Here is a 22,201-nt window from a genome sequence, read left to right as displayed (position 1 = left end):
CCAGAGCAGAGACAGCTGGTGCAGGAGGAGCAGTTCTCACACAGTCCCTGTGTCGCTCACACAAATGTCATCAGCTGGTGGTAGGAGTAGCATCAGCGAGATCACAGGGCTGCATCTCATGTGGTTCGCTGGGGTCCTGGGTTTATAGAAATGGTAAAAAGAGCAGACACAATTTCCGAAAGGAAGTAATCTCTAGGGTGTAATGCCCTGCAAGACAAGACTTCTTTTCTTTTGCTATTTTCCACTTCTCATCATGACATCTTAACATTGCAGGCACCAAGCAGTTGTGAGCATTCCCATGGCAAGGCCACTCTGTGGTTTGCCATGTGCACAGCCTCATTGTTACAGACTCACTGTGCTTTCATTTTCTTTGGTTTTCATTGCCAGACATGGAAAATAGAAACTACCCTTTAGTCAATGTATTTCCTATCCTCTTAAAATAAAGAAATCACTGGTTGATAGCTCTTGCATTGGTCTCGCTCATACTAATTTCCATTAAAACACCAAGCCTTACCTGATATCCCTCACACAAACCCTCCACCCTCCAATACTAAAGTGCTTTAGGAAAGTTCTGGACTGATATCCCTAGACAATGAAGTCTTCTAACCATAGAGCCTGTCACCAGCAGCATTATCTTTTTGGTCACTATGTCTCAAGTTTAACTGAAAAGAACACAGCTAGGGTTGTAAATGATGTGGACACACTTCCTCAGCAGATCTTTAGGTTTAATCTGGTGATCAGAAACAATCTAGTAAATGCAATGTGAGAATCTCAGCTGCAACATGATAAGTGACTGTGTGCACTCTAGCAGTTTACTTTAGTACAAATACTGGTTCACTTAAACCACATTCCTCTTTCAAGTACCCTTCAGCATCGTTAAACAGTTTGCAAACCCCTGCTTTACTTGCCAGAGCAAGAGAGTTATGAGTGTGCATGCAGTTACTAGTCTCAGCTGGCAAAATGGTAGCTGACATCTGGAGGCCATAACTTCCTGAAACTCAGTGGCCTTATCCCCTACTGAAAGTACATTTATTTTAAAGGGAGGGCAGGAGAGAGATTCCTTACTCTAATATGAAATGTCATGATCAGAAAAATAAGGATCTTTCATTTTCTAAATGACTGCTCAAATTCTAGTGGGAGGTGTCCCTGCCCATGGCAGGAGCTTGAAACTAGATGAACTAAAAAGATGAACTTTAAGGTCCCTTTCAACCCAAACCATCGTACAGTTCTGTGAAATTAGCTTGTGTTGTCTGCATTTGTCTGGATGACAGTGGTTGTCGCCAGTTGTCTGCACTGGATGAATTTCAGCTACTGACTGTCGTGTTGGGTCAGTGCCCTGGTGGCCAGCCTGATGCCTTTCCAGGAATCACTAGAGACAGAATAAGTTCTTCCCAGAGGGCTCTGAACCTCCCTGCCTGGCATCTCCCTGCCTGCAACTTCATATCTGAGTCCTCTTTTGCTTTTGCATTTTGCAGAAAGCAGCCCATGGAGATGCACCTCGTATCTTCAAGCCAGCTTAACAGAACCCTGCTGCCCCTTGTCTGTGGCTGGGGAGAGCCCCATCACAGAGATCAGCTTCACCTAGTCAAATTTTGCAACAGAACTCAGCTCATTGTGTAATAGAGCAGAAAAATTAATTCCTTCACCAGGGTCTGGCTCTATTCTCCAAACAATTTATGATTTTCATTTTTGGAAGAAGCTTTGTAGCTCTTTTTTGCTGGCAAAGGTTTCCTGATTTTGTTATGTGGGCCTTAGGAAGGAAAAATTCTGATTCATTAGTACTACATTTCACTGATTTTTGCTACTAGTTGTCATTTTTTATAACATAAGGCACTGATGCTGTATGTTCATACCTTTAAGTCTTTTGGAGGTCTTTCAAGGTATAGGATGTAGTAATAATGGCCAAACCTTTCCACTGCATTTTAGTCAAACAGTTCACAGCTCTGCGGGAGCTAGGGCTAAGACAATTTGAGTCACTTTTTGCCCTTTCTGTTCTGGACTCTTTTGGATACTCCATTCCTGAGTATATCCATACCAGATCCTCCATTTCTGGTATAATTTATACCCTAAGGGTACACCAGCTACCAGGGATTACAGTATTGATGGCCACATTGCTATGAATCTCTCGTGATCCTAACAGACTGCTGTGGAACAGACTGGAAAAGGCATTGCCCACTGAGAGCTTTGTACTGCTTAAACAATACTTAAAATCAGAGCTTTCCCCATACTGGATTCAAGGTTTTTATATTTTGCTGTCCTCTGCCACAACAGGATGTTAAATTCACACATGGAGTTTATCTTGGCTGTGAGTTTTAATTGTCTTGTTGAGCTTCTCATTTTGCATTTTCTAAATGAGGTCACACGATTCCAGTATTTCTTCTGGAGACATCCAGGTTGAAGTGAAATAATTTGACTTTCAGATTACAGTCAAAGGAAATTCTGGAGTGTTTAAAATAAAAGCTAGGATACAAAATAAACTTTGTTCTGTCAAATGCTGCAATTTAAATTATCTCTAACACTGTAACATTTCCGGGGTAAGCAAACTCTGGAAGGTCAGTGGATCACTGTACACATCAATTTGTACTCCCAGTTCATGTTTTGCATTCCACTAACAGAACTTTTTTCCCTGCAGAGCTGCTAATGCTTGAAAAATACTGTGGAGCCACTTATTTTGTCTTTCCATTTACATTTTGAATGTATTTGTCTTAAAAACTTGAATGACATGCTGTGTTTGTTAAACTTCACTTCTTCCACTTTATTGAATAAAACTAGATACAGAATGCTCAGACAAATTCTGCTGTGGAGTAGAGGGCTATCACTGTCACAACATTGGGACAGCTGACAATTTTCTCTGCTGCTTGTGTGTTTATATGGTGGTACAAACACCATATAAGGTGGCTCATATTTCCTGACTTGTGAGACCTGCCTTTGTGTGCGTGTGTGTTCCCAGCTGGCACAGGTAGACTCCAGGGCTGTACACCTGGGTGCTGTCCTTATCCGTGGCCTTACGACGTTGCTCATGGCCAACAGTGCCTGTGGCTTTCCGTTCAGGATGGATGATCTGATGCCGTGGGCAGTGTTTGATGGAAAACTTTTTCAAGAAAAATACCAGAAGGCACACAGAGGTTGCTCTGTGGAAGAACTTTTGGAAGGCAATGTAAGTAATCACTTCCTTTTAGTTCTGCATTCTTTGTAAAAATGTACCTGTCCGTTTTGTTGGTTGTTTTTGTATTCATGTTTACACTTTTCCCCTTTTCTTTGTATTTTTTCTTCTCTCTCATTCTTTTTTCATTCTCTCCACAAAAAAAAAATTAAAAAAAAAAAGTAGAAATAGTGAGCTTATGAAGGAAGCTGTAATTTTACCTTTAATTTTGTTTCCACTACTCAGAAAATAATAAAGGAAAACAGTTGTCAATTTCAAAAATGAAAATGCCCACAATAGTTTTCCAGTACTGGGATATAAATGAGATCTTTTTCCCATAAGATTTTAAGCAACATATTAAGAACACTTTTTAAAAACCAAATGTTTAAGGTGATATTTTTAAAGGCATTAAGGAACCTAAATTTTGAGATGAAAGTTTGGCAAATTCAAAGAGGAACTGCAAATCAGAAGAAGGTACATTCTTTTAGAATAGGTAAATAAGGGTGTTTCTTTTAGAATCTCATCAAGTACCTTCCTGTAGCTCTAAGTACTTGTTTGGTTCTCAGTTCCACTTTATCTTACAAATCTGGGAATTTGCAAGATTTGCATGCTGTGTTACCAAAAGAGCAGTGTGATTTCAGATGTGTCTGGGCAGGGAGGTCCTGCTGAGCACTGGGCACTGCTCAGGGGCAGTGTGGCCAGGCTCACAGGTAGGGTCTGCTGGGCTCAGTGCCAGACTGTGCTGATGCCCTGGGAAAGCCTCAAACCCGACCTGCCTTGTGCCCCTCCAGCACAGAATATGTGGAGAGATGCTTGGGTAGGTCTGTACCCATCTGGGAAGGCAGCTCTAAAGACCTTCAATTAATGTGTCTTTCTCAATTAATGTGTCTGAGAAGCCTGTACCATTTAATTACTTTTGAAAATCTTACCTTTGAAGTGCTTTTACCTGCTACTGAATGTATCACTTGAGGTTAAAGTAATTACAGAGAAAAAATGTTTCCGTTTTGATTTGTTTTAATCTTATGCATCAGTGCCAGTTATTTTTGTGTAACTGGTTATCTTTTGTGATTTTGTGTCCAGCTGCATACCATGTTGGTCTGGAGTGAGGAGTGCAGCTCTTGTGGGTGGGTGGAATGAACATGTTTTTAGCATGAAGGAGGAGAATAATCCTTTCCATATGTGTTCCATCATATGATTAGGACCATAACCTCTATCCAAATCCTGTGGTTCCTATTAATTGGGCTGTTGATTTCAGTAGATTTTGGATTGGGTTTAATGGTTCATCCAGGAATTTCATGCAGGACTTTTACAAAACAATAGAGGGTTTAAAGAATAAATGGGAAAATGTTAAAGTATCCAAAATGAAATTGATATTTGTTTTCCTCTTGGGTAGAATTCAGGTTGGTGGGTAACTTTGACAATAAAAAATTAAATCTGTACAACTGTTATATTAATTGATACAGGTATTTTTAAATTTATTATGTAGCATGTTTTAGCTAACATTTTAAAATCTTGTGTTAAGGTTGGAGTTCTATTTTATTCTGTTTTATAATGAAGATGGGAAAGATCTTACTTTCCTAGAACAGAGTTAGAAATATGCTTGGTCAACTGAAATATCTAGATTAGGGTTTTTTAAAGCCTGATGCTCTGTTTTAAACAAGCCCCAGATAAACTGTTCTGTTGTGAGGAAAAATACTCTAGCTATGTGAACTTTCAGAGTAGTTTAAATACCTTCTTCTTTTTTAGGTACAATTTTATGGTACATATATGGCAGAGATATGTACCCAGACTAATAAAATAGCTTTCAGCTTATCAGTTTGAGGCAAGAATCTGTTCTGGGGAGAATTGCCAAGAGATGCCAGTTTAGCTGGGAACACTGGCAAGAGAGCAAGTATATGTGATTGGTTTTTCCTCTTATTATACGTTCAACTTTAATAAATAAAAATGGTACTTAGTTCCTGGCAGAGCTTAATATACTGCTGGAAGCCAAGATCTTTCAGCACTTGTTTGTTAACAATCTAACCTTGAGCACCACAAATCTAATCTGGTGATAGTGACAGTACTGTATGCAGAAAAGAAGTTATTCTGCATGGTATGTTTTGTAATGGAAAAGAAACTAGGAAAAAGTTATTCCTTGGTTGTTCAGTGCTTGTCTCCTAAGTCCTAGGGTCCCTTCTCTATTATGTGAATAGTTGCATTACTTCAGGGACTTGAGGCAATCTCAGAATCAGTGTTGTTTTCAATCTGATAGGCTTAAATACAGTTAATAGGTTTCTGACAATTACAGTGGAAATACAATCCTGGTTAAATATTTACATGTGTATAAAAAATTTGGAACATCTCAGGGTTTGTCTCCTACCTTCCTTTTGGTTCTTATACCAAAAGAAGAAAATGTGTACACTAAATGCAGTTGATATTTTTGTGGGCAAGTTTTTGGGTAGCTCAGCTCTTTGTAGCCTAACAGCTGTTAAAGATAAAAAAATTGACAACTTCTGATAAGAATAAAAATAGAGCCATCTTGTTTTTCTACAAAATTATGCTAAGCTCATATTATGCTAGTTCTGTTTTTCAAAACTGTAATCATATTAGTTTGTTTATCCACACAGAAAATTGGCTATAATAGTCTCATAAAGAAGTGAGGCAATGATATTATCACTTTATTAGCCTTTTTATTGTGCTTCTCACTAATGAGTATGTTCATGGTTAATTTTTTTAAATTAAAACCAAATTACATCATGGGGTCAGCATAATTGATATGTTTTGTTCTTTTCTGATCTTGCTTTTCATCCAACCTCCATACATTCTGAATTTATTCTTCCAGGAGTAAAATGAAAGGATTTCTCTGTGCTCTTCACAGGCTAGACCTAGTTTGTGTGGTAAAACAAAATTTAAAAAAAAATCAGTGGTTTTTAGTTAAGTCTCTCTAAAGATGTTTATTAACTCCAGAAATGTATTAGGGAAGTTAGGGAAGCTCTCAGCAGGGTTCATTCAGGGAGTCAGACTCTACCTTTAATTTAAGAAACCTCTCTAGTTACTGCAGTCTTGCTACCTGTTAGATTTTTTTTTAGCTCATCCTGTCATCTTTAAAAAGAAATGTCATCCTGTAAAAATCAGTTCAATTTTATGAAAATAACAAATTATGCTATCTAAAATCTCTCTTTTCCTAATTCTTTTCATTGTGTAGTAAATCCCACATGCCCAGTACCAATCAGAAAAAAAATACATTCTAAGATCTGTCACTTTTTCAAAGCTCAGAAAACAGAGAAAGTTAAGGATGTATCATATCTCTCAATATCGCACCCTTAAATAGCTTCAGTTTGTCCTTTTGACAGTAGAATTTTTCATCACACCACAAGGTCAACACTTGAATTTAATTCCCTATTTCTTTTTAGACTGAGTTATGTTTTATCAGTCAGGAGTTGGGGCAGATGTGTTGCTGTTGGGTAAGTTCTGTTTCTAATGTATGAGATTAAGAGACAGATTCTAACTGGTGTATTTTCCATGAGTTCATCAGTCCTTATCTGGAGGCTTTAACCATCTCTGCCTGAGGTATTGCAGATGGAAGTCTAGTTAAGGGTATCTACAGGTGCAAGGTCATAGAATAGGACAGGACAGCAAGGGATTTGCAAATGTGAGCAGAGAAGGAAAAACTACTTCACTGAGAAAGTGGAAAGCATTTCTTCTGCACCCCTACTCACTCCTCCAGGTATCCACATTTAATATTAAATGTTCAAACTTTATTTCCTGTTAAAGTGTGAACCAGATCTACCAGCTTCATGCGTGCACAAGTGTGGCTAAGACAAGTCTTATAGTTGTTGTGTATGTGTTTGATTTGTGCTGCACCTGAAGAAAAAAGAGCAGAAGAGTAATTGATTTTTAACTGTGTTTTCTGCAGGAGTCTTTGTACACACCCTTCCAGAATCTGAAGTCTCTCATTTGCAAGATTTGCATGGCAAAGAACAGAACAATACAGAGCAGACCAAGAGGAAATGGATTTAACACAGGTTGGCATTGTGTGAATTTTCTCAATAAAGTTAATATATAGATGAGCTAAATTATCCTTCAGTGGCAGCAGCAATTACATAGGCAGCCCATCAAGCTAAGTAAATTTGAAGTTCTTTCTCCAAGAAGCAATGAAAATATCTAAGAAAATATTTACTCTTTTTAGCAATTGATGTGAATTTGATTACCCAAGTTTATATAGAATAATATTTCCATCTAGGTACATAACTAGTGAGATATATGCAATAAGTATCATTAATTGACAGAAACATAACTATTTATTCAGTGACTAAAGATATTTTTATAGGAGAAATTAAATGGCCCAGCTTTTTCTTTTAGTCTCTCAGGGGAGCTATTTAACATTGATAGCTGAAGGTCAAAATGAGGCACTGAAGATGAAATACTTCTTATTGCATTCACTGACATATTTCAAAACAGAAGAGAGCTTTTGGACAATTTGAAAAACTCTGCTTTCTTGCTTAAGATCTTGCTCTTTCCCCCAACTTTATGGCTCAGTTTGCTAAAGAACTCAGTTTGCAAATTTGTTTTCCCTACCTGAGCTGCCTGACTTTCACAGTAAAAAACATCTAAAAGGTTTTTAACGTCAATCACATATCAGCCTGAATGTTGAGGCTTCAAGACTTTGAAATAATTTACACTGAATCTCAGTGTTTATGCTCATATTATATTTATCACCTGCTCAATACCTGATCAGTTATAATGTCTGTGAGGATAAAAATTACCCCTTCAGAATTCCTTGAGCAAATTACAACAGACAAAATTATTTTCTGCTAGTTCAGTACTTTGCATTATGTGGCAGCAATACTTCTGATGTGGCTCTACAACGAGCTCATGCTGGACACTCAAAATTGAGGATATCTGTTGGTGATTTATAATACCAGACCTTGGTAGCATCTGCTTTTCCTTGAGAGCTATATTTAACCATTTTAATTATGATTTGTGATTCCAATTTGGAGAGGGATTTCTGTTTGTTTTAATGACTGCAGTCTCCAAATCTGTGTCATAAAATTTTGATCTGGCTTCTAAATACACTTGTTAACAGCTTGTAATCATGATGTGCATAGATGGAAATGAGGACAAGAACCATGCTTGTTAGGCTGACTTTAGCTTAGAAAGATCGTAATTGTGCTTGAGTGTTTTGGCACAAAACTAAGAAATACTCTGTTTCCTGAAAAAGAATACACTGTCCCTCTTTCTCTCCATTTAATCTTACATATTGTCAGAGTTGCTCAGTGCATACTGTTTTTCAGGAAGAGAACAAAGAGATTTTAATCCCAGGTTCCAACAGCCACACAGAAGTCATGTTGTTTCTCCATATCATAACCAGATGAGGGAGTTCACACAAAGACATCTGCAATCCCAAGGTAAAAAATGGGTGCATGTTTTTGGGTTTGGAATTGTCCCTATCACCAGTCTAACAGCTCTGTATCTACCTGCAGTTCATATTTATGTGTGCAGTAACCCTACAGCAAGCAGTCAGCAACAAAACTTGCATTGATGCTTTAAGTTTTAGCTTTTATATTTTTCAGATTCTGTGCTGCTTTAGTGTGTAGTTCTGAGCTTCACCTTAAGGCTTGGTAAGCTCTCTTCACAGAGTAGGCAGACAGAACAAGTCCTTTTCCAGCTAGGGACCAAGGACAATCCATACTAGTCTCGGGCCCAGAGCATGAGCAATGTGGACAGAGAAGAGAAAACAAGAAGGATGGGACTCCATAACCTAAAGCTGTAATTGGACAATTAACTCCAAAACTTATAAAAATGTGAGACCTCATGACCGGTCATCCATTTTTATGACCATTTTGGGTTCATCTTGGGTGTTGCCCTGGCTGGGCTCTTGTACTGCCCAAGGTGTATCCATTGAGGGCTTTCAATAAATACCTGCTTCATTCTTTAACTCTGTCTAGCCTCTGTTCTAGGTCAGCTTTCACAAGGCATCAGCATCAGTTACATAGTTGTGTATTGCCCCTTGCAAAAACCAACTCTGCACAGTGAGGTGGAGTGTAGCATTGTAATCTGCAGTCATCTTCTACTCACAGTGTTCTGGGAAATAAGCTTTCATGTGGTATTTGTAATTTTCATGCTTGGTCTCAGCTGAACTGTGTTTAAATTTGCAACAGTTCTAAAACAAGTTGGCACAGCTGCACAGAAATGTGTCTGAAGTCTTTAGCTGCAGATCTTCGTTCATACTTCAACAAAACCCTCAAGCATATGAATAAAGTTAAACACATTCTTAAGTGGTTTTCTAGATCAGGGTCCCTACTTCCAGGTCACTGCCTAAGTGATACAAATGCAAGTTTTGTCTTGCCTTGGCATTAATCTTAAATCATTCACCAGTCTCACTTCTTGAAAAGAACAGACATTTCAGTGAAACACCACAGTGGGTAACACTGTTGAGCTGGGTTAATTCAGTTTTACTTCCTCATTACTGTGAGTTGAAGCACATGCACATAGATTAAAGAAAATAAGCAAAAGGAAGAGAGGTGTCTAAGAAACATCAATTATTTTATTAAGTCTGCAGAACCTGAATTTCTTGTATGTTTCCAGGTGAGGTTTTCAAATAAGATCACTGATGTGATTAGGAAAGATAAATAATAAATAGATATAGTGAAGTCTTAAATGTTTTTCAGCTGCCACTGTTGAATGCTTCAGAGTAAGATAATATAATTTGATTCACAAATAATATTCTTTGATCCTCTATGTAAAATATAAAGCTAAAATATGGTGTATCTATGCTGACCATAAGCAAAACCCAAACTGGTCATTGTTACTAATTCTTGACCATCTGAAGAAACCAGGGGTCAGATAATCTCTGACCAGATCCAGAGATCTCATGGCTAGGTGTATTCCACAAGGTATGTTCTACAGTAACTGTGCTGCTGTGTTTGCTGTGTTACAAATGTCTTTCAGTAGCATTATTTGAACATCTTGGCTTCTTCTACACTATCCCTATTTCTTACCCTCAGGACACTCTTAAAACATGATCCCATAACTGCAGTTAAATTGCCTGTGTTATAAGTGAAACAGGTTTATTGGAAAAATACATCTGTCCTTATAAAAGAGGCCTTCAATATTTTAGAGCTCCTTTTAAAGTGATCTGCCAACATGACTCATTTTGGCAAAATTCTTTTCCTAAGTTTGCTAATATTAGCACAGGTATTTGGGTTACTTCTCTATGTAGCTGTTGTCTGTTATATGTGTGTCTCAGCAAAGCGAGAGAAAAAAAGAATACCCATTTTCTGTTCATGGTAGCTTATGTGATAAAACTCCCTAGTAATAATACTGATATCTGTCTATCCCATCCTCTATGTACCTTTCCGTGGCACACTGTTATGGTTCCTGCTGTTGCATATCATGCATAAATCATTGGATTTAATACAGTAAAAGTAATGGAACAGTAACCATGGGACCCATATCTTCTGTATCAGGAGTGTATATAATGATTAGGCAGCCTTTGTTCTCTCTTATCAGTTAATGTTTAAGAATTCTGTGACAATATCTCAGCTTCAGTGAGACAGTGGAGGATCAACCTGAGAGGCAGTGGCATTTCTCTGAGAGGATGGCTTGAATCCCCTCAGGCAGAACAAGAACTGGACACAGGCATGCTTCATTACATGGCCAGTAGAAGCTGCTGTACCCAGCTGCTGTAATAAGCAGCTCATCCTCTAGCTGTATTTTCAATGCAGGGAATTCAGTTGTGGCTTTTTTTTGCATTTTGGGAAGGTTTGGGGTTTTTTTGTTTGATTTTATTCATTTAACTTCTCTCCGTAAATTTCTTGGCTGTGTGTTACAAATGGATAAAGCACATCTGTGTTATTCAGAGCAGGACATCTAAGCCTCAGGAAGGTAGATTTTCCCTCAATATTTCTTGTTTGATAATTTATGGATTTTAGGTTTGTGGCTGCAACACCACACCACAGCCCATATACCCTATTGGTAGACAAACTTCATTAATTAGAAGTTAAGACCACTAATACATTGGTTTACATCACAATGTTAACTCATTCTATAAGAACTTAAAAATAAACTGAGCATTAAGAACTATGGAAATCACTGTTAATTATCCATTTCTTCACAGAATGTAATTGCATCAAAAGGGTACATTCACTTCAGTGTTAGCGCACTGTAAAACACATAACTGTTGATAATACAAGCAGCCTCTCAATTGCAAGATACTTAGTCAAGTCTTCCACACTGGTGTTGCTTTCAACCATGCTTCTGATTAATGGGATTTTGGTAGGACTGTAATGCTGATGGGACCTGGTGGAACTTCAGTGCTGAGAAAAGATTTAATTTACATTGTGAGTGCTGCATTGCTAATAGGGCTCTCTAACTAAAGCAGTATAGTGCACAGGCATACTTAAACCAGTATGACAATATGTGTAAATATAGATTATGTCTGGTTCTAAACAGCATATTGTCCTTACCTGAATTCATACAGATCTACCAGGCACAAATGAGATTCACTATCCTAACCCATTAACTGGACTAGGCTTAAAAGTTACCATCACCCAAGAGTTTTAAAAAGAGCCACCATGCACTTTATTCTCCAGGATCTCTGAATACTAGCCACAATTACACACCAACTGGGCAGGGACATGTATTCTTTTAAGATATGTATAATTGTAACTTTTCTTGCATGCTATCTTAATAACCCCTTGTTTTCCTGCTTTAATGTTCACTGAATGTATTTAATTGCTCTCTTACTCTCTCCAGGTAGAGGATCAGGACATCCACATGGGAGGAGGTATCACCTCCCTCCTCGGTAAAGAATTCATGTCTACAAGTGGCAAATGGGATGGTGGAATAATTGCCACTGGGATAATTTTTGTTTATTCAGGCTTTCACCTGTTTTTATGAACTGTGCAGAGTAACTGGACAGTGTGACTGTGGAGGAAATCACACAAAGCTGAGGCTGTTCAGCTGGTTAATCACTTATCATGTAAGGTCTAAGCTTGTTACGAGACCAGAATCACCAAAACCTAAGTTAAGCTACCTGAGGCACAGTAGCATGCCAGTATAGCTACACTGTTTTGTCCATTTGACAAGGGAAAGTCTGAATTATTTTTTATAACATTGTGAGGTATTCCTGAGTGTAAATTAAAGACTTAAACTATAATTCTTGCATATTTTTGTAATAGTTGTTTATATTACAATACTTTCCTCACCATGAATAATGTGTCATGTCTACACTGTATTGTAGTTTATGTCTTGATTGTGGATTATATCTGTGTTTTAAGGGTTATACCGTTGTTTCTGAAACCCTGAATAGTTTGAAACATGATATCACTGCTGTAATCATCTGCCAGTGAAACAATGTGACTTTCTTGTAAAATGTAACACTTTTTTACAAAGGAAAAAAATTGCTTTTACATTTGATACTTTTAGTTAAGGAACTTTTTGTAATTTTTTCAGCTGAGGAAGGAATCTATCATGCTTTACTTCTATAATGAATAAACATATTTTTCATACTCTCATACGGCAATCCAACAAAAAAAAGCAATAAGGATTTCTAGTTCTATTAAAAGTATGAGCCGATACCATTTCATACAACATAGTGTCTTGATTTGCATTTCAGGAAATGCACTGTCATCACAGGGGTATTCCTGCTTCCTTTTTCAATCGATTTTCCACTGACTGTAATTGTAATATCATTTTTTTTTACTATCATTTTTATCCCTCCCTTACAAACCTTTTGAAATAATGTGGTCTGAATTTTATGAAGACTTCTCTGGTTTCAGGGATCTCATGATGTACAATAGTGTATTTTAAAAGAATGCGATTGTGTGCCAGAATGTGTTGGTAATTCCCTCTTCAGGCTTTGATATGAGAAAAGATGTCTGTTATCCTCAATAAACAAAGTTAAATACAGTCAGAGTGGGAGTTTTGCTGTGCTAGCTGTGGTATGAATTGTTGGTAATAATTACCCTGATTACTGGAGAATTGATAGCGTCTCTGTGAGGTTGTTTTTTCTTCCTAATGTTAGACCATAAGCAGAAGCTGCTTATTATTATTTCCAAGCCAGAAGATTTTTTTCCCACCAGGAATAGTAGAGGGAAAGCAGAAGCATGAAGCTGAAACACAGAGGTCCCGTCTCACTGAACTCACTGAACTTTGAATTGTTCACAATACCACAAAGCTTATGGACTCTAGAAAGAAATCATATCAGAGAACATGACCACAAAGGTTCCAGTTTAATAGGCTTTCCTTAATATGGGGATCACAGGGCTGTTTTGAATGGTTACAGAACAGAGGACAAACAGACATGGATTTGAAGTGAAGGAACGTGTGTTTGGGAAGAAAAGCATTCTTGTTCTGCTGTACTGCTTAGTCTTCTCTAGCCTGTGCACTGGGTAGCTGCCTTTCATCAAATATTCACTGAAATTGTGGATCGATTTATTAGCTTTATGCGTTCCCCTTCTGGAAGGAGATCCAGAGAACATTCCATAATATCAATCACTTAGTCAGTAGTGACTCAGCAGAAATTGTGGCGTGGTCATTGTGAGAGAGTGACTGACAGGAGCATACCTATCAACTTTCCTCTTCATGTATCCTTCCTCTCAAATTACTTTGCTCATTTGTGACACCATCACACTGGGAATCTGAATCTGGGCTGAAGAAAAAACCCTGAAACAACAAGTTAATCTTGTGATGCTGTGGCACTGCAATTATCAAAACTTATAGTTTGTACCTCTTTTATAAAACAGGAGACTACAGTTTTGATTGCTCTGCTATCTTAGCAAGTGATGTGCTGAGATGGAGCTCTATAGATCTTTTTGTGCCAAGATGTCTGAGCAAAAGTATAAGGATACTCCAACATGTGGTATTATATTGCAAAGGTGATCTTTATTTAAATGCTGGGGAGAAAAATAAAAAGTGTACATGTTCACATTTAAACGCTGACTCCCCATTGGCAGCTAAACTGGCAGACAGGCTAGTACATGCTCCTTCAGTTGGGAGTTTGATGGGACAGTCCTCTGTGGTGCAGAGCCTCTTTCTCTTAGAGGGTATCTTTGGGTTCTATAGAAGCATGGTCAGCCCAGTAAATATGCAGAAACCTTGGTATGTTTCTGCTATAGTACTTGGGAGCACAAGAATGCCGTGAGTTTCTGAGTCTGGTGAGGCTGCCCTCATGGGTACACGCTGATGGCCTGGCAGCTCCTCAGTGCAGGTCACTCAGGGTGCCTGAGGTTGCTCAGGACAGGGCTCGGTGATGGTGACTATTACAGGCACCAGTGTTTCCTGGTGTCCCTGGAGCAGAGGTGACTGACAGCTCCATGCCTGCATCCTGAAGGCACTGCCAGGCTCTCCTCCTGGTCCTCAGAGGGGTTTCACTGCCTACAGCTGGGTGCCCTTGGATCCAGCTGGTCAGTGAGGACAATCTGTGTGAGAGAGCTGTGGGAAACCTCTTGGGAATCTCATGAGACTCTTGACTCAAGAGCAATGTTTAAGCCCAGGTCCTTGCCCTTGGTGCTTGCCTAATCTACTTTGCAGGAATTCAGCACTGTGCCTGTCTGATTCTGCCTTTGCCTCGATGATTTGACTTCCTTGTGTGACATAGACATCCCTCATCCCCATGGACTTGTCCAGTGATCACAGGACTGTTGTGTGACGCTGGTTACTGCCATCAGTCCTGCTCTGCTGCTCTTCAGGTGCTGTGGGACTGCAGCCTCAGCAGTGAGGTCACTGCCCTGCATTGCCCCTCCACGGCTGGCTTGCCTTCTCTTGTGGAGCAGGCCCCCCTTGCTGCTCCATGACAACTTTAAGGCTCTGACAGCACAGGGGGTCAGGAAGTTTGGCTGAAACCACCACAGTACTTTGATAGTGTCAAAACAATAGATATGGCCTGTGGGCTGAAAACTGCTCAAAAAAACTGAAAATGGCTACAAACCAGCCAAGTGTCTTTGTGCATCCCTGCAAATTAGGACCTTGCTTTCTTTGCTTTCCTAAACCTTGCAGCTGACACCCAGACCTTTCTCACCCGTAGCCAGGCTGATGGGTATGCTGTGTTTCAGCTGTGCCCACCACAAATGTGAAGCTGGTTCAGAACACAGAAGCTCATTTGTTAAAGAGTATATTCTTGAAGCTGATTCTTGTAGAGCGCTGTGGCTTGTACTGGTTTTGGAGCCCTAGATTGGTGATCAGGCACTAAGTTTAGCCTACAGTTTTTACCTAGAAGTATGGCATTGAGACAACACATGAAGAGTTGAAAAGTTGTCTGTAACAGACAGGGGCAGCTGGCAGGGTATTCTGTCTGAGTGCTCACCAGCCTAAATTTATTTATCTTAAAATTTATCTTAAATTTATCTTACTACAAAATTAAGGTCTAATGGGTCTAATGTTTGGTTTTGCTTGTGCCAGCTGGGAAAATACATCTTTATTGCATTAAAACCCCTCGACCTTAGAGTCTGAAATATTTGTTCAGGTAAGGAATCCAAACCAGTTACTGACTGTGATGCTGTACTGGGTGCTGCTCTTTGTCTGTGTAGCAGGTCTGGTAGTGCACAGCTTAAAACTCCCTAACACACCTGAAATCAGAGTGCAGGCAGGACATCAGCTGTAGCAATTGCACCTACTGTCTCCTATACCTCTAAAACCCACAAATACAAATACACAGCACCAGGCCTGGCAGAGTTCAAGGACAGTTTGGACAATGCTCTCAGGCATGTGGTGTGACTCTTGGGGATGATGCTGGGCAGGGCTAGGGGTTGGACTCGATGATCCAACTGGGCATATTCTGTGAAATAGGGAGATAGGCATTTCTTCAGGGCAAAGAACTGTTCTGAGTGCAGAATTTCAGTCACACTGAAATGTGTTGTATTCCGCACTGGTGTTCATGCTCAATATCAAAATGTATCTTGCCAATAAGAATCACCAAAAGACTCTCTTCTCCTCAGTTATGACTTTTGTGATGACTGTTTCTTTTGGAGATGAAGGACTTGATTTGGTGATCAGATTCAAGCACAAACCTGAAAGTTACACAGGCTAGGGAAGCAAGGACACAACAGAATGCAAGGTATGGGTGCACACAATCCATCCATTTAGTATTTTGAGGCTTTGCAGTATTTTGAATCTTTTTGAGTATTTGTCTTTGCATTGATTCTTATTTTCCCAGTACACATTAGATCACTTATCAAATGACCTTTTATTAGTAGTGGTCCCATAGATAAACAGGGATATATTAACTGCTAATATAGTTAATCTAGGCATGATTTTTTTAATATTAATACATTGATATTTCAAATGTATTAAGCTTCTCTTTTTCATGCCAGAAGATACAAGAAACATTAGGCACAGAAACCAATCCTGGATATAAGCTCTCTGAAAATGCTTGATAGCTGTAGGCTTTTTAATAGAAAATAGTGCACCCTGTCTCAAAAATTAGGTAGCCAAGTGTGCAGCTGGTTTTTCGATTCATATTAAAGAGTAAAACTGTACTGTAAGAGATGTTCTGATATCAGATGTGTTTCCTTGTGATGTTTTAGGTGGCTTTAAAACTCATTAATCAGTGAAAGCAATCACAGTTTTTAGAAAAGTGATGAGAAACTTGCATGGCATTTATGGCATTTGGAAAAGTTATGTCAAGGTAACTATTCAGGAGTTATGTTCGTGACATTCAGCTTTATTTTAGGCAAGAGATTGTTCATTAACACAGAAGACCAGCAGGCTCCGTATCTACTTCCTGATAACACTTTAATTTTCACTTGTGATCATGATTCAGCTCATCTAAAAGGGATGTAAGTGTATAATGTGCTGCCTTTTGATAATCATCTTTGTCCCTAGTTTAATTACCCATCAGGTCCTTCAGTCCTTCTGATCTACATTCTGCTGGAGGGTTTTCAATTCCAGTGACGTTTATGGAGGTCTGAGGCAGGGTGCTGGTGACAAGGCTGAACTTCTTGTTACATAATACACACAGGAAAGATCACCACATTTAAATAGGGTGATAAGGCTGCCCCCAAATCCTTGAGCAACTTGCAATACTCCTCTCATTAACAAAGCCTTCATTTTGTAGGTGTGATTTAATTTCTCCTCCACCTTCCCTATGCAGAGGGGGGATTTCAGAAAAGAGCAAATAGGAGAGTTTCAAACAAATCCACCATGAAATTGCATTTCCAGACAGAAGAGGGAGAGCAGCTATACAGTTGAAGTACAGAAGCACAGAGCATTTAGAAGTTGGTCAGTGCATCTAGACCAAAACTTCTAGGTTTTAAAAACAAATCAGAAACCTTGAGCATATACTGGTTTGGAATACACTTAATGCAGATTTGTTTGTGGTTTTTGTTGGCTACTTGCCTGTCTAGGCTCATCTTGTAACTGTGTGACACTAGTGCAAGTCTAGGCATTGATTGTGGTTTATGCTTTAAATAAAGATTAGATTTTAATGATTTCCTGAAGTTTTTGAACAAAAGAAATAAATACCAACCTGCAAATTTAGCCTTCATTTTTTGTTGTTGGTTTTTTTTGTTTTTTTTTTTTTTTTGAGGAGGAGGAGGAAATTATTTTACTTATTTGCATTGCTGGTTAGTATATTAATTCTTGGCAACAGAGAGTGCTGTAAGAAACTTTTGCTCCAATCAAGTTAAAAAATAGCATCAAAGAAAAAATATTAAGTGCTAACAGGAGCCAGTTTGCATGTCTTAACACTTCCTTGTTGGAAGCAGGAAAGAAATCCCAAATTTGTCACTGTGCATTTGTTTACACTAAGGTGTTATTGCTTAATCACTCCACCATCCCTCTCCCTCATGAACACCCCCATCTGCCTGTAGAAAGAGTCCAGCTTAGCAAGGCTGATCGTTTATGATGTTAGAAAATAGTAAGGGAGGGGGAAGAGGAGAGGGCAAACAGAAAAAAGAGAAATAAAGCTTTTCTTCTGTCCTTATGATCCAGGAGTGCAGTTTCAGGGGGTTTTTGACTGCTCTGTGTAGTGCTCACTAGGGGCTACAGCTAGTGCCAGCTCCAGCATTTAGGCTTTGAGAGGATGCATGTTCAGCCTGCTGGAGGATAAGATGCCTCTCTGTGTGCTGGATGTGATCTATCCTTTGAGGGGAAATAGTCTCAGTCACAAAACAGTTGTGCTTTTAGGTATGTGAGGGCAGCATGTGTCAAGTTTCTGTAAGAGACTCGGTAGCATTTTTCTCCCTTATGAAAAGTTTTTTCCTCTTTATATGACTTCAGTAAATCCCTGAAGGCCCAGGGGAAGGGTCTTTTTTTTTTTTTTTCCTGAATTCTGTTGGTTTTAAGTTGGGACTAACAGAACAGAAGTTTAAAAGTAATTTTATGAAAGAAAATTAATCAGATATGAGGCCAGGGTTGCTTGAAAAACTAAAAATTAAAGGCTATGCTTTGTCTCAGGCACCTTGTGCAACTCTACTTCATATGAACTTCATCCTTTTAGATGTGTTAGGCTGACAGAGCTGGGAAATTAGCCCAGGCCTTCTGACTTCTGGTAGTTTCCCTGACTGCTGGGCTAAACACTGGCATGACAGATTGCATCCAGCACAGTAGGCTGCAGAAAGTAGTTAATGGAAAATAGACTGCTTTGATGTTCACTTCTGGTGGGCTGATCCTCTGGTTTAAAAGCCAAACATCTATTGTCCCCAGTAGGAGTTTTCTTTATGAAAAATCTTTCACAAAATCTGTAATTTCCATTTCATTTTCTGAGACTGTGGTTTGCTCTATTTCTACATTCAGTAGCCAGCAAACATTTTCAAGAGTGATTTGTAATTTTGGTGTCTCTAACTTCAGAGGCCACAGACATGGCCTTATTTCTCAGAAATAAGCTAAGCATCTGTCCTCTTCTGCAAAAGCAGATGTCTCTAAAGTATTTCCATCAGAGCACCAGAAATGAAGGCACCTAAACACACTGCCTACTTTGCTGGAAAATGGGGCTAAGCACTGCAGAGATGCACCTTAGAAAACAGGCTCGGCTAGAATTAAAATGGGGGGGAGGGTGAGGAGAGTGAGAGCAAATACAGTAACAGCCTATGATTAGAAATCTTAACAATGACAGTGAGTTCTGTTTAATTCCTAACTGCTTAAAAGCAGGCCCGGGGAAATGCTCTGCTTAGAAATGTCATGGAAAGTGCAGCTGGTCCATAGGCTTTATCTTGAAAAGCAAAGGATCTTTCCCATTTTGCAGTAACACTGCCATTTACTGGGCCATACCACTAGCAATTTGCAACAATGGGAGGGAAAAAAGCTGCCATTTGACCTAGAATGCAATTTTCAACTAATTAATAAAGTGACCATTAGTGCCCGAGGGGATAATAACAGGAATAAGAACAAATTACTGTGGGGTGCAAAGGAGGCTTGGGCATTGTATTGCAAATTTCTTATGGCACTATTCTTTTTTTTGCCCCCCTCACTAATACTTTTAAAGTGCCCCCACTCAACACTTGCTCCTTGTAGGACCCTTGCAAACCACATAAGAATTAGCCCTTCAAAGATGAATCAGGATCTAATTGTTGTTAACAAAGTGCCACCTGGAGAGAAATGTTACAATATACCTTCATTACAAAGCATTCAATCTCTCTCTCGCTCACCAGTCCTGGCTACAGTACAGACAAAAAGAAGCAGTTGCTAGCATTAAGATCAGGCACCTGCAATTATTTGTAAGACACTGCCAGTCCCTGCACAAATATGCCCCTAACATTGCATGAGCCCTGTTAGAACTGCTCTGTTTATGCTGCTCCAGAGCAGGTTTTGCTGGGATCTCTCTATTTGCGACTCTAACCTGTCACTGGACCCCTCACATTGGTGGGGACATCAAAAGAAGAAGCTGCACCATTCACCCTGCTTTTCCAGGATGTGCTCTAGGATGTGCTCTCAGTAAAGACTCTTCTGTATTTTATGGATTGACATTATGAATGCCCTGGTTTCATTTTTCTGCCTGAACAAGATTTTACTTGTGGGTGCAGCACATCCACTGCTGGTCCTGCCTGTGGTCACACTTTGCAGCTGCAGTGGTTGGAGCTGAAGACAAGACCCACCAGTGTCTGCCACGTTTGTGGCTGCGTGTCCACAGAAGTCAAACGACACTGCTCTTGTCTCTCCTGAACATTCCAGTCATGTGTTTTACAGCAAACTGAAAACTACTGCCCACAGGCTCGCTTTGCCTGTGCCTTGTTCACAAAGTCAGGGAGTCAAACCTCCCCAAGAAGCTAGCAACAAACTCTAGCTTTTGGTCAGTTAATCTGTCTGTTGTGGCCAGCACAAAGAAGGGACAGACCCTGGTAGCTGGAAGCAGGTGAGGGAACACAGGACCTTCCCTTCCCTTTAGGAGAAGGACTTGCTCCACATTAAGGTGAAACCAGTCTCACTTCCCAAAAGCATTTTGTAAAACTTTTTTGGTGGGTTTTTTTAAGCAGTGGGAGATATGGAATCACAGAAGAGTCCAGGTTTGAGGGGGCCTTGTAAAATCATCTGATCCAACCTTCCATGGGAGAAGGAGCCCAGATGAGATTATTTAGCACCCTGTCTGATCACACCTTGAGAACCTCCAGTGATGAGGACCATACCACGTCCCTGCAGAGGTTGTTCCAGTGAATTATTGTTCTCATTGTAAAGATTTTATTTACTATATTGAAACGAAACCTTTCCTTGCCTCTTGTCTTCTTATTTCGGTAAACATGAATATCCTGTTCATTCTGAGGATCAGGAAATTGGAGAGTGAAGGAGAGGTGGAAGCAGTCTCCCCTCTTTCTGTTCCTTGCTCAGATTACTCATCTGTTTACCTGCCAGATTATCCACGCTGCTCCAGAGAACTGAGGGACTCACTAGAAGGGAATGCTCGGGTACCTTGCCCAGGTTGATTTCTTAACTGATGGACATGGAGGCAGGAACTTCTGGAGATCAAAGCAATGCTAACCTCCTTTGGCTGCTGATTTTCCTAGAAAAACTACCTCTGTCCAGAAATAGCACACTCAGGGCCTGCTTTGTTGGATAAATAATCCCAATGCTCCACTTGCCTCGTATTTTGGAACATATGTAGTGCAAATAGAGATACAGAAATTTTTTACTCATAAAAAGCACATTATATGAAATCAAATAAATACTTTTGGATCCTGAAAGGCTTCAACTGTTAAATGTGATTCCAAGTGTTTCTAACTGGCAGAAACTGGCTGTATATGCTCATCCTGCAGCTGTTTTGTAAACAGTCAGCACTATTGCTGCAATTAAAACATGCTTTGGATTTTTCATTTTGACTTTGGCTATCATTGACTATCTCCAACTTCCACTAAAGAAGGCTGTTCACCATAAAGGGTCTGCACTGCTTTAACATCAGTGAAGATTTGCCAGAGGACCCAATGGTGATGACTGAACTACAGTCTTTGGTGTAACTGGGAGAGTGAGGCTGCACCAAATTAGTAAGTATGTACCAGCTCTGGTTGTACATGCAGTGGAGGAAAGGAGTAAAAATCCCCTATGACTGGAACACCATTCCCAAACAGCACTAAAAGAGGTGGACTTCCAAGAGCACAGTCCCAGACTTGCAGATTGCCTTTCTGATACTGAAAGCCATTGATGGCATAAAGCCTAGCACAGCCCAGAGCATAAAATGAGCCTCTCTCATCAGTCTGGCATCCTTGTGCTTGAAATTGATCAAAAATGGCTCAGCTACTCAGTCTTCTCAGGTTAAAAGTGCTCTTAAGTGGCTTTGCTAGAGTTGCAGTGCTTGCCTCTGGCAGTTAGCAACACGAGCACAGTCCTGGGACTCCTTGCTCCTTATGCAGTGATCTGCAGTTTCTGTGTGTCTGTCCACTCATTGGCACACGTGGTTCATTAGGGAGCTCTCACTGAACACATGTGTTCAGAGTTGATGAGGATCTAATTTGTCCTGCTGTAAGAGGATTCTGTCTAATCATTAGGATGGGGGTCAGAGTTAGGAAACCTGACTGATTCCCCTGGACCTTCCTAGAGCTGTCATTTACTGACTCTGTGACCTTGCTCAAGATATACCAGAATCTTGAGACACTCATTGTCATCAGCTGGAGCACAGATCCATCTTTAGAAGTTTCTAGGAGCTGAGAGACATGG

The 22,201-nt window shown here is 39.7% G+C and overlaps 1 protein-coding gene across 2 annotated transcripts in view; it reads left to right on the top strand.

Annotated features, from left to right (window-relative positions):
• FAM120B (family with sequence similarity 120B) overlaps positions 1–13,039 on the top strand; it is a 47,007-nt gene extending 33,968 nt beyond the window's left edge. Inside the window, exons 6-9 of one of the 2 annotated variants that reach the window (XM_005423217.2) lie at positions 2,951–3,157; positions 7,038–7,146; positions 8,416–8,529; positions 11,879–13,039. In XM_005423217.2, coding sequence (XP_005423274.1) covers positions 2,951–3,157; positions 7,038–7,146; positions 8,416–8,529; positions 11,879–11,931 — 483 coding nt within the window. In that variant the 3' untranslated portion in view covers positions 11,932–13,039. Of the gene's footprint in view, positions 1–2,950; positions 3,158–7,037; positions 7,147–8,415; positions 8,807–11,878 lie in introns of those variants that run through there. The other variant, XM_031058790.1, reaches the window with a different exon arrangement.
• The last annotated feature ends 9,162 nt before the right edge of the window (positions 13,040–22,201 follow it).

Source organism: Geospiza fortis, unplaced genomic scaffold, assembly GCF_000277835.1.
Source record: "Geospiza fortis unplaced genomic scaffold, GeoFor_1.0 scaffold381, whole genome shotgun sequence".
NCBI classification, from domain to species: domain Eukaryota; kingdom Metazoa; phylum Chordata; class Aves; order Passeriformes; family Thraupidae; genus Geospiza; species Geospiza fortis.
This window is presented reverse-complemented; position numbering and strand designations above follow the sequence as displayed.